At 45.3% G+C, this 13130-nt stretch overlaps 1 protein-coding gene across 8 annotated transcripts in view; it reads left to right on the forward strand.

Moving 5' to 3' along the window:
• LOC121458927 (SPATS2-like protein) overlaps positions 1 to 13130 on the forward strand; it is a 156872-nt gene that overhangs the window by 13192 nt on the left and 130550 nt on the right. For 7 of the 8 annotated variants that reach the window (XM_041668331.1, XM_041668332.1, XM_041668339.1 and 4 more), the window contains exon 2: positions 12738 to 12787. The exons of the other annotated variant lie outside the window; for it this stretch is intronic. In XM_041668331.1, the coding sequence (XP_041524265.1) occupies positions 12738 to 12787 (50 nt within the window). The remainder of the gene's footprint in view (positions 1 to 12737; positions 12788 to 13130) is intronic. 8 annotated transcript variants of the gene reach the window in all.

Genomic DNA, 13130 nt, shown 5'->3' on the forward strand with positions numbered 1-13130 from the left:
GGGGACTGACACCCAGTTCCCCAATAAATACATGGGGTCTTATCCTTTCTTATGCAAAGCCGGCCTTAGCTTGGTTTTTCTAGCCAGGTTTTCTTAACTTAAATTATTCTACCTTTTGCCTCTGAGCTTTTCCATTTTTCTATTTCTGTATATCTTTTCTTTCCTTCTCATTTCATATCTGGCTGGGTTGCTCCCCCGCCCCAGCATCCTCCTCTCCTTCTCCTTTCCCCGCTTCTCTTTCTTCTATTTTTTCCTTCTATTTATTCTCCCTGCCTACCAGCCCTGCCTGTCCTTTCTCTTGCCTAGCTATTGGCCATTTAGATCTTTATTAAACCAATCAGGTGTTTTAGGCAGGCAAAGCAACACAGCCATCACAGAGTTAAACAAACGCAACATAGAAGAATGTAGCACATCTTCGCATCATTAAACAAATATCCTGCAGGCATGAAAGAATGCGATACATCTTTAACTAATATTCCACAATAGGCTTCCACACTCCTGATACAGCTGGTTGCTCTGCTATAACGCCAGAACCTTTTATAGACAAGGGTCTCACTCTGTATCCATGGCTCCATGGCTGGCCTGAAACTTGCTAGGAAGACCAGAGTAGCCTCGAACTCACAGAGATCAGCCTGCCTCTGCCTCCTTGCTGGGACTAAAGTCATGCACCATCTTGCCTGACTGCAACCTTTTCAAAACATATTATTTAATGCTCATCTGTGGCATTGAATATCTTGTGAACTGCTTCAGATATGGTGGGTGACATCAACTCAGCTTTCCACGGCAACACTGATTCATAATTTCCAGACGCTGATCGAGTTTGACCTTCTGGACTCTCCCGGATTGCATTTCAAGCTGTTTATTTTGTTTGTTTTGTTTTTGTTTTCTCATTGATCAAGGCGAGGCATATTTAGTTAATGCTTACATAAAAATGTACTTGTAGCTCCCACAGGTAAGTTTCTATGAAGAAATTGGAAGGAGATGGGTACGGTGGCACAGTGTCCCCCCCAAATGCAGAAATCCCTTCCACAGTGCCCCCCACCTATTTGAACCCATCCAGGAAGGGGGACTTTGCACACTCGTGATGCCAGGCAGCACTTACGACAGCACTTTGCACTGTTCCTGGGTCTGAAGCACGTCTAGTGTGGGGCCCTGTGTCACTGTGAGCTGACATTCACTAGTGTGCACAAAAGAGAGAAAGCATCTCTGAAAGCCTCTCCTCTGCACAGCGCATCACAGCCTCCTTCCCCCCCCCCCCCCGCACCTTCCCGTCAGGCTCTGCCATGTCGCCAAAGAGAGTAGCGTTTCTGCAGAGCTCTCGTGTTTGCTGCTTAGACCCTTCTCCGTCCAGGGTGACACGGTCCCAGTTGTCATCCAGTATTTCTCATCCTGCTAAGTCTCCTCCACCATGCTGTCCATTTCTCCTAAGAGGAGACCTCTCCGGTTCATCACTCTCGGTCCGAGATTCTGAGGAGCAGAAAATACAGAAGAACTACTTGACTCCCTCGACCACGGGCGATCTTTATTAATCTAGTCGGGTATGATGATGGCCCCCTTTATAAGCCGAGGCCAGTGTATCCTAGTTCATATTCAAAGGCGAACAAGCCTTCCAGGTTCTTTTCTTAACATTGCTGGGGTCCCTCCTCTGCTCAAGCAACCAATTCTGCATTTGGAGGATTTACTCAGAGGAGCCCATATCTATCTTAGTTTTTGTTGTTGTATGGTGTTTGATTTTTGTCAAGCTACTTTTTCCCCTCCTTGTCCAGACTGTTTTGAAATCCAGTTCGGAATTTGTTTTTTTTTTTTTTTTTTTAGTGATACTTTCATTAACTTAGCAAGCACGTGCTTGAGTTTGTGGTTTGGTTTGCACTGGGATTTTTGCAGTTCTGGGGATGGAACCAGGGCTTCTCATGGACGGGGTAACCACCCTGTCCGTGAGTCAGCCCCCAGCCCACTCTAGACAGCTGAGTCTCCTGTCTCTTTATTTTTCTTTTCTTTTCTTCTCTTTTTTTCTGAGATAAAGTTTCTCTGTAGCTTTGGAGGCTGTCCTGGAACTAGCTCTTGTAGAACTCACAGAGATCCACTTGCCTCTGCCTCCCAAGTGCTGGGATTAAAAGTGAGCACCACCACGACCCAGCTGAGTCTCTTTATTTCTACAGGAGACTTCAGCTTGAGAATTTTGTTAGATTTTTAAACTAAAAAACTAAGGTGATGGCCTTTACCTTCCCTTTGTTGTTGCAGAGGGTGTAGGGGGCCAAGTTTCAGCCCAATATGCTAACTCTTGGTCTGTTTATTACGCAGCATAGAAACCCTTTTGTGGATGAAGCGAGATTAACTTAGAATGAGTTTTAGGTTCCCTGACTTTTTTCTTGTGAAGAAAAAGTTCCTGAGTTTATCACATCATTCAGCTCCTCTGTGTAGAGTCGTGTTCGTAAACCATGGAAGGGACAGGAAGTCACTTCTCAGTTGTCACTCCGCATGCTGTTCCGTCCACACCTCCTGGGAGAGAGAGTGTCAGGTGGAGACACGTCCAGACAGTGAGCAGGCACCTACAGACATGCAGACATGCTCCATGACAACAGCATGAGTACAGCTGTGTTGGTGCACACTGTCAATCAATCGTGCATGTGTCTTCTGCAAGCAGAATAGTCTGTTTTATTTGCGAAGTTTTGGGGGGTGTTTGTTTTTGTTTTTTTGGTTGCTTTTGCAAGAATACTACTTGGACTTTTTAGATTCACATCAAATATCTTTCCAATACCACACAGTGCTTTTGTTACTATTTTGTAGCATTTATGCACAAAATACTTTTTTTATAGACTTTCTTCTTTTGTTTTGAACTAAATGTAAAAAGTAAAAGGTCACTTTGTCATAAGGAACTCAAACCCATATAGTTAAGGCATGAATTGCTGCCCCGTTAATAGAGCAGTGTTTGTGTTATGGTCAATATTTTTTGAAGTATTCTCACACATTTTATCTTTGGGAAAAAATGTGGAAATATACATATTTATTGACTTTAGACTACACAGAAGTGGACATCGCTAAAATTTTACCCCCTGGAGGTTGTCACTACTGACTTTTGATGTGCGCTTCTCCCAGGTACACATTTTGGGGTGCATGGGGTGCGTGTGTCCTAAACAAGCCCCATGGTGGACAGAGAAAGCTAGTACTGAAGAACCAGGGTACAACAGTGGTTAGTGGTACTTTGGATCCTTAGGGTGTAACTCGGGGGTCACTGGGCTCAATCCTTAGTAACCCCACCTCTCAGGGGTTTCAGTTCAAACACCAGGAGATTCTAGTTCTCACCCTACCGACTGTTATTGTGTAGTGACTATGATTCCCAAACTCTTTAAATCTCCACTTACTCTTCTGTGAAATGGGCTGGTTATCGTGCGTATTTATGGCCACAATTAGGAAGAGTGGCGTTTGGATCGTAGCCTGTGCTGTGCACAGTTGAGCTATTGTTATTAGGTGAGTTCTTTTCCTCGCTTTATTCTCCTAGATTCTAGGGTCAGAATGTAGGAGAATAAATTTCCCTGTCAGAAAACATTTGAAAAACACTGAGAGTGACCGTGTAAATTTCAATATATGAATATACTTGGGTGTTATCCTTTCTTTATAGTTAGCTCGTTTCTAATTCTTCGCCATCCTCAAAAACACCACGGCTAATATCCTATCTATTATTTTATGTGCATAGACAACAGACCCAAAGATTTATTTTTCCATAAAAACCAATGGCGTTTTTATGGGAAGATAAAAGATTTAAGAATTCTTTAATGTGTACTAACATGACAGATTATAGGCTACGTGTTCTTTATGACGGAGTTCTCTGTGCACCGTGACGCAGCCCCTTTGAGATAGGGCTGTCACCCCCCCCCCATTTTTAGAGGAGGACGTTCTGAGGGTGGATAAGTTGCTTGCCCAAGGTTACTGATAGTGGAGGTGGAGGCCAAGGCAGCCTTCTGGCACGCCCGCCCGCCTGTCACTCTGAAGCCGCAGAATGAATAGTCACTATTGTGCTTTCTACAAAACGTCACTGGGTGCCACGTAAAAGATAGGACTCTTGGCTGGAACTCTCAGCTGGCTCCGGAGAGTTTCTCTTCTGTACGGATGTTCTTCTGTGTCTTGGAATCTAGCCTCGTTAAAGTAATGCCTTAAGTCCAGGGAAAGCAGCATCTGTGTGATTGTTTGAGGGAGGCAGAGCACACAGAGAAGACATCGGTTTAGTCACGACTATAAGCCCTTCTTTGTTTCAGTTGTAGGGACTGGGCCAGGATCACTTATCTCTCCAGGAACCGGAGTGGCTCACAGAAATCAGCTTAGGAATTTAAGCCGCGCCAACACTCAGAATGATACCGTTCAAAAGAAAGCGTCCATTTCTCCACTTGCCGGTTTGGGATTGAAAGAAAAGAAATCTTTAGCCTCAGCCACAAGACGGTGCACCCAGAAGGAGAAGCAGTAACCGCTGTGGGCAGCGGTCCCATATACAGGGAGACCTTGATGGATAATCGGAGCACCCCTCCCCCAGACCAAAGATGTAGTTGGTGAGCTGGCAGGTTGTCTTTAAAAAGTCGGCTTTTGGAACATTTATCTTGGCAGTGCTCAGGTATGACTCATGGAATGCAGGGTGGCAGCCAATCTTGTAGGAAAAGTGTATAATTAATATGATGAAGACAGGGGTGTTGCTAGTCAGTACCTCACCCGGGCTCCTCACAACAAAGGGGCCATTGAAGCCACCTTGTCCTGGGCGATCCTGGTTTGTCATTCCCTAGATTCCAAGGCCTCGTAAAACAAACGATGAAGAAAGAAACCCTGGGCGCAAGGCTTCCACAGAGGAGCGACAAGGCTTTGCTGCAGGGTTTATAGCCAGTTCCTGTCCAGTCGGGGCAGCTGGCTTTGGGCTTTGGAGTCTCCAGGCCTTGCATCTCTTGAGCTCCCCTAGTTTTTGTCTTCGGAAAATTATCCAGCTTCCTCTGGTCACTTTCAGTTCTTGAAGCATTGTCTCCAGAGTCCCAGGGGTCAGGAAAGTTTCGGATCTTGGCAGAACTTCTCCACCAGCTGGATCTGCTGATTGTGCCGCCCCTGTACCGGCCATGGTGGTGTTGTAGGTGGGGAGGGCCCCACCAGCTACTCTTAAGTTCTTTTCTAAAGACTGGGCCTGTCGCTTAGTCTACTGGACAGGGTCCTGGCCTCGCATGTGACCCACCCAGGCCCTTGACTCTCCAGCAGAGATAACAGGGATGAAAGTCATAGATTGTTTGGAAGATCAAATATATGGGACAAACCATCTGGCTAACTCGTGAGTTCTTTTCTGCTTTGTTTCTTGGTTAGTAGGTAATGGTCATAGGTCATCCCCCCTAGAGGAGAAGCCAGTTTAAAATATCTTCAGATGAACAGTGGATATATTCATACAGATGTATGCAACAGGTCACTTTCCTAGCCTGATCCTGCAGACCCTTCTGACTCTTTGCTCCCTTCTTTGTTGATAATGGCACAGGCCTTTACTCGGCTCCAAAACTCGATTTCCTAGCTTAGAATCTCTCAAAACCCGAATGCCCATTCCTGAGGCAAGTTTTTCTGAGGAATAAGGGGGCCCAGGGACCTGAAAGGATAGCTTTGGGAACACATTAAAACCCTTCATTAAAGTGGACATTTAAACTGGTGTGTTGACACACGCCCAGAATTCCAGGACTCAGGAGGCAGAGGAAACAAGATCACTCATGCATTGGAGACTGGTCAGGGCTATCTAGGAAGTTCCAGGACAGCCGGGGGTCATAGGAAGTTGCAGGATCCCCAAAGGTCATCGGAAGTTCCAGGACAGCAAGGCTATAATAGTCAAGGCTCCACCTCCAATTTAAAATGTAGACATTGGGTTGAATAGGCGGTCCCGAAACACAGGCAAAGCTGATATTTTTGCTCTCCGTTTTAGCTTTGCATAAAAAGACTCAACAAAAACAACCAAAAAAAAAAAAAAAGTAGAAAAATATTCTGGTAAGATAGCCTCGTGGAAAACTGTAAGAGACGTTGGTTGTTGAGATAATCTTGCTGCTGGAAAGAAGGAAAGAGACTGAGAAGGAAGGAACTTCTCACCAGGAACACCAGGAAAGACAGGCCTGTGCTGTGTGCATCTGTCTTGCTCCTTCCCCTCTTCCCACTTCCCCACTTCCCTCTCTTCCTGCCTTCCAGATTGTCAGGGCTAGGAGGATGGGATTTGCTCCTTGGCCACCCTTGATAGATCGGAGGATGCTTAGGAAGATGTCTGAGGGCAATTGACAGTTGAAACGCATCTGAGGCATCCCTCAGGGGTGAGAGCCACGTACTAGATATCTTAAATGAACCTCTTCGACCCAGGTTAACTGAGCCAAGGCCCACTGGGCCCAGGATTTCCTGAGCATGCTCGGTGGTGCCCAAACCTGCATGCTGTTCTCATTTGAAATCAGTTTGTGGGTTTCATTTTTCTTTCCACACTGGAAACTCTCATGAAACTCCCTCGCGCTTTGGTGCCAAAGCTTCATCCCATTCATTTCTTTAGCAGCCATTTTCCCGGGAGTCTGCACTAGGCCCGGCGAAAGTACTTCGAGAAAGCAGACATATGGAAAGAGAAAGAAGCACAATTACTCCTGCAGACCATGGATGTCGAGAAAGGGGGCGGGTCAACGTTGAGCCTTCTTTTGCCCTGCTGAATTTTTCTACAGTAATGTGGGCTATGCCAGTATTCATTAATGTAGCTAATCCAATTACGACGAAAATCCTTTTTCTTTCTGATCGCGACCCAGGAAGCATCCACAGTCCATAATCCCGATGCAGCAGAAGACTTTGGGAAACCCTTTGGGTGTGACAAGATGGGATTTGACCTGTGTATCTGGCTCTTCACGGTTTTGAGAGTTTTCATTTCTACATGTCAACAATATTAAAGCCGGATATTAAAGCCGGTAAATCAGTTCTTCCTGCTGTAATCAACACCAGCACCCATCCAAGGGGCAGCATAGCCCGACCACCATATTTTGTTGAGTATATATATTTTCTCATAAACCTGGCTGACTGACCTGTCTTCTCATGGCTAGGATGCTAATAGCCACATATTGTAAAAAGAATGGCAACGAACTATATCCTTGTTTCTTAACTTCCATTTATGCCATCTTCTGATTCATTTGGTTCACATTAATTGTAAGGAAATACAAAGTAAAGGCTTGGATTACAGTAGCCGTGGTTTCTTTCTCTGCCCTTCCCCAGCTCCTATCCCAGTCTGAGGACTTCAGTGTTCTTCTTGGTTTAACTTTTAAAACTGAATTCTCTCACAATTCCATACATCTTTATAATGTACCATTACTTTTTCTCCCCTCCCTCCCAAAGCATTTCTTGCTAATGAACTCCTTCCCACGTCTGTGTGTGATTGGGTGTGCCCCCACTGAATTTAATTAAGGTTGCTTGTGGGTTTGGGGGTTTTTGTTTTCGCTTAAGCAAGGGTGACTAACCAAAGTTGGCACAACTAAGGAATAGGGCCCCCAGTTTCCAGCAACCATTACCTGCCTATATCTCCTTAAGAAAGAGTAGGGTCTCATGAGCTCCCCCAACCCATGATGAATGCTGATGGCCCAGACTTGTGAAGGCCTTACACAGGTAGCCAATGCTACTGAGGGTTTGTGGCTATGGAGCCATATCCCATTCAGAAGATGAGGTGTCCTAGCGTTCCTGTCTTCCGACACTTAACCTTCTTTATGCTTCCTCTTCCACCATGTTCTCCGAGCCTTGGAGGGGGCGCTAGAGTTGTTGGTTATTCTCAGCACTTTGACTGGTTCCAGGTCTCTGCCTTCCCTGCCACCCAGGGCAAACAGAAGCTTCTCCCAGTAAGAGATCTTTTGTTTTTGTTTTGTTTTGTTTTTTGAGACAGGGTTTCTCTGTAGCTTTGAAGCCTGTCCTGGAACTAGCTCTTGCAGACCAGGCTGGGCTCAAACTCACAGAGATCCTCCTGCCTCTGCCTCCCAAGTGCTGGGATTAAAGGCGTGCACCACCACCCCCCGGCTCCCAGTAAGAGGTCTTGGAACTGGTTCAGGGGACCACAGAGAAATCTAGTTACTGTAATAAGAAGGAGTAAAGGGGACCGAGGAGGTGAAGCCCTACTTTCTCTTCTTCCGGGTTTTTAACCGTTAGCGGGTTTTTGAAAATCACCTGGTCTAACTCACAGCCGTTCTATAAGCAGCTGGTCCAAGGCATCCGTTTATTGATGCCAACATATTGATTCCTTGTTTGTTACCAGGAAAGCTCTAAGCATCTTCCGTGCATCCTCCACCCTGCCAGGGCTGCACACCATTCTCATTGCACCGATCTGTGCAAAGTGTGAGCTGCTGAAGTCTGTTCACAGGGCATCAAGGTCAGAAGGGTCCAAGCTGGGCTTCGGACCCAAGTGTGTTTGATTCTCAAGCCTTTTCCACTTTTCCATGCATGAGTTTGTCTTTAATAATATACGAGACTTAAGTTTTTTTTTTCCAAATTGTTACAATAATACGCACTCATTATAGAAAGTTCAGAAAGCAAAATAAAGAGAAAAACCCAATGACCTGTCATCCTGCACCCCGGGAATAACTGCTACCAAATTTCACCTTTTTTCTTTCCAGCCTTAAAGGAGCCATCACTTATATGTCTCAGTGAGCCCTGCAGTGCACGGTTGTCTTGGAGGCTGACACATGAAATCAACCATATTGCTGTTGTATCAGATAAAGTCCATTTCGGAGTCTGCTAGGAGTTAAAGTCTCTGTGATTCCCAGGCGTGGGGAAAGACACTACAAAGGCAGCATGTCCATTCCTCATCGTCTAGCAAAACACTCTATGACATGTGCAGGCATTCTGTGCCTTCCGAACGTCTGCGTTGTAGCTGTTTACCATCCCATAAGGAATACCAGCTTGTCGTGTTGAAGAACCATAAATATCTTGTGCCAAGTTCAGCTGGAGTAGAGGATTGGATTTACCAAAATTACTGCTCCTCATGTCAAATAGTGATGGATATTTCGGGGGGGGGGGGTATGTTTAAAGGCCTTTATTAAAAATTAAATCCATAAATGTTTAATATCTTATTTGACAACTCATTTATTAGGTTGTCAACACAACGGTGTTTGCCTTTGGTGGAACATAAAGAAAATCAGAAAATTGCTTTTGTCAAAACTTTGAAAAGCATATTTTGAGATCAATTCCTATTTAATGGAAGGTATTACACTCGCTAAATTATTCCCCTCCAAGGGACTTTTGTGAGAGCAAATGGACAAAAATGTGATGAACTGGTCTGTAAATAAAGGCAGTAGCATCTCACATCAAAGTAAATGTTTCCCAAAGATCTCTCTCTTTCTCCCTTTCCTTCCTCCTCTTTCTACACACACACACACACACACACACACACACACACACACACACGTCAAAATGGTCACTGGTATGAAGTCAGGAGAGCACGGGAGCTCTGTACCATGGCGTTCTCGCCTGACCGACAAACCGAGCATCCCATTAGTTGGCTGATTTCTCTTTTACTTGTTAATGGTCCTTCTTGTCTACCCATCAGCCTCCTCACCTTGTGCACCAACTGCTGAACACACTGGGTTTCAGATTAGTCTATAGAATTCTTCGGGGCCCCTCCCAGGGTTCAGAATGCAACCAAATAGTCCTGCGTGCCTGTCCTCAGGGCTGCATTCTATCCGTGTCTTCTGGTTGCCAATATTTCCCGTGATGAGAATCGATGCCGCTCACGGAGCCAATTATGAAATGTAGGTTGTGTTTTATGTTTATGGCCTCGGCGCTGTCCTGACGTTGTTTGTGGCACTGGAGCAGTATATTCTCTCTCAGAAACTGGATTCCCGAGGCAAATGTTGAAGGAAAGAGTTGGCAACTAGGAACTTAGGATGCCCAGGTCAGTCTTGTCGTTTAAGTACGACCCCCAGAGATGTTAGTGCAGATGGAGAAGGACCCAGAGAAGTCAGAGCCAGGCATGGCATCTTATCTCTTTTTTAAAAGATGTTTTATTATAAATATATTGTTTTTTCGGAAGCTGGAGAGATGGCTTAGCGGTTAAGAGCACTGATTGCTCTTCCAGAGGATCCAGGTTAAATTCCCAGCACCCACACGGCCCCTCAAAACTGTCTGTCACTCCAAGACCTGACACCTTTACACAAATATGCAGGCAATGCACCAAAGCACATAGAACGAATTGATGAACAAGTAATTCATTCATTTTTAAGATATTGTTTTCATCCAGTTTATTCTGATTATCTTTTCTTTTCTTTCGACTCCTCCTGGATCCTTCCCACTTCCCAACTCACTCAAACCCACCCCCTTTCTTTCTCTTTCTCATTAAAACACAACTAGGGATTTAAAATAATAATAATAATAAGATGATGATGATGATGATGATGATGATGAAGAAGAAGAAGAAGAAGAAGAAGAAGAAGAAGAAGAGAACAAACCAGAATAGGACAAAACAAACAGGAAAAAAAGCCAAAGAAAAAGCACAAGAAACCTACCAATGCTGAGATCCACATTTACATACACAGAAAATCCATTAAAAACAAATTTGGAAACCATACTATATCAGCAAAAGATCTGTAAAATTTAAAAAAAAATTGTCCCAAGTATTATGAGACAAAAAGCCCCTGGAGATGCTGTTGAGTTTGTTCTACGTGGGGCACCTCCTGCTGAGCACAAGGCCTGCCCTGAAGTGTGCTTTGTGTGCCCACTGGGACTCTGTTGGAGAAAACTCACATCTCCTTTGCACGCGGTTGTCAACTGGAGATGGATTCTGGGCTGGGGATGAGGGCATGTGTCTGCTCCCTCTCTCAGCGCTGGGACCCCATTGGGTTTAGAACCGGGTGGCAACTACATGCCACCCCCGTCTCTGAGTTCACACGTGCATCTGTCCTCTGGTGTGTAGAGGGTCTCGTTTTTCTCGGTGTCTTCTGTCTCCACCGACTCTTGTGCTCTTTCTGCCTCCTCTTCCGCGTAGTTCCCTAAGACCTGCAGGGAGGGATTCGGTGGCATTATCACATTTAGGATGGCGTGTTCCAAGGTCTCTTGTTCTCTGCACGTTGTCCAGGCGTGGGTGTCTGTGTTTGTTCCCACCTGCTGAAGGAAGAAGCTTCTCTGAGGATGGCTGAGAAAGATATTGAACTATGCGTAGGGCAGGATGTCATTAGTAATCATTGTGATGCTACATTCCTTTAGCAGAACAGCTGTATTTGGTTTCACCCTAGGTCTACAACCTGTCTAGTCTTGGGCTTTTGGCCACCTGAGCAGCGTTGGGCGTGGGTTCCATCTCATGGAGTGAGCCTTAATTCTAGTCAGATAATGGGTGGTTACTCCCACAACGATTGTGCCACGATGATACCAGCGTATTTTACAGGCAGGTAACCTTCGCAGATTGCAGGGGTTGTAGCTGGGTTGGTGTTTACTTTTCCTCCTCTGGTGGCAGGCAGGGTACCTTCTAGTACCTTGAACACCAGTCAGTAGGAGCGAAGCCGCTGTGTAAGCACCAACTTGCTTTCTCCGTGTTCAGTGAGTTACGTAGGTGTTATCTTCAGCCGTGAGTCTTTACCATTAGCTTGTGGAGAGCAACCGATAACCCTGGCATTAGCCTGGGTTGTTTTGGGGTTTCATGGGCCTCTCTGGCCAACCGCTTGACCAGATGTAACCCATTCCTGGCACTGTAGGTTCCGTTTGGTATTAAGAGATGTCTAGTTGGGGCTTTGTTTCACACATTGTTTGATGATTCTATTTAGATTCCTTTCATGGATGAGTATATTTTAAGAATCTTCTACTGTATCAGGGTTGCCAAATGGCCCTTCATTTTAGCTGTCCCTCTCCTATTCCCTGCTTGACCTCCACCACTCTCCTTTTGTTTTATTCTTTCAAGCACCCTTACTTCCTCTTGTTCCCCAATGGTCTCATGACCTTAGGTCTCTGCGAGATCTCTGACCTGAGCTTTGAACCCCCACAGGGTGCTCCATGATCACTTAAGACCCTGGGATGATAAAGAAACACAGGGATGTTTGGAGTGGTGTGTGAGATAGTAGCTGGTTGACTTACAACTAGGGTGCTCATCTCTGTGTCTTAATAGTAACTGGCTTAGTGGTGAGCTCTGTAGAGTTGTACGTTATAGATTGGGTCTGGTAAAAGATAATATTATATAGCAAAAGCAACAGCAGACACTTATTTTTAATTAGTTGGGCAAATACTATACGAACACGATCTAGGTCCTGTTTGTCACCATAGACTCCCAGCATGTCATGTTCTAGTATAATTTCACTAGTCAGGCAATTTACCATTTCTGTGTCTTATTTATTGATCAGATTTTAGTGATACTGGTGCCTCCCTTGGAATACTGAAGGGGCACGCATGTGGGAACAGTGCTCTGGAACAATGCCTGGCACTCTCTGAATTCATAATAAACGCTAGCTATTGTTGTTAAATATCACCGTCATGCGCTAGGTGTGTTGAATGCGTGGCACGCTTTGCTTATCATCCAGTCAAACACTTGGTGAGAAAGCTATTATTATCCCCAGTTTGCTGCCGAGTAAACAGAGACACGGAGAGATTACTCTGCCTACCCAAGGTTAAATTAAGTCATGTGTGAAGACCAACTCATTATCTGCCAGACTCAAGATTCTGTGTTAGCAAGGGGAGGGAGTGGTGATGTTCCTAAGGGGTGGTGGCGTTGCTAGTGGGAGACCAACCAGTCTGACCCTCCAAATTCATTTTCTTTCTAGAATACTCCAAATCCTAAGCTGCTTTCCGGATCATCTCTGTGGATTCCCAGGTAAGAAGAGATGGTCCCTTCTTTCTCCATGACATCCTTCAACTCGCCGCTAAATCCTGGAGACCAGTCACAGCTGTGGGAGTCTTAGCTCCCTCTTAAGGTTTCAGACCAGAGTTGCCATTGAAGTACAAGGACCGAGGCAGTCCAGTGGGGGCCCTGTGGCCAAGCGATCTGAGCCACTTCTGTTCCCCCCACATTTCCCTTCCCATCTATAACACCCTTCCCACCCACATCCCCCTCCAAGCTACATGGTTTCCATGGTTATTGTTAGAATAGCATCATGTAAAATACTTAGGAGTACCACAAAAAGAAAACGAAAACAAGGTCATTTATAGACATCCCT

The sequence above is a fragment of the Microtus oregoni genome, unplaced genomic scaffold (genome assembly GCF_018167655.1).
Source record: "Microtus oregoni isolate MIOR12 unplaced genomic scaffold, Mior012 000018F_ref0000195, whole genome shotgun sequence".
Lineage (NCBI taxonomy): Eukaryota > Metazoa > Chordata > Mammalia > Rodentia > Cricetidae > Microtus > Microtus oregoni.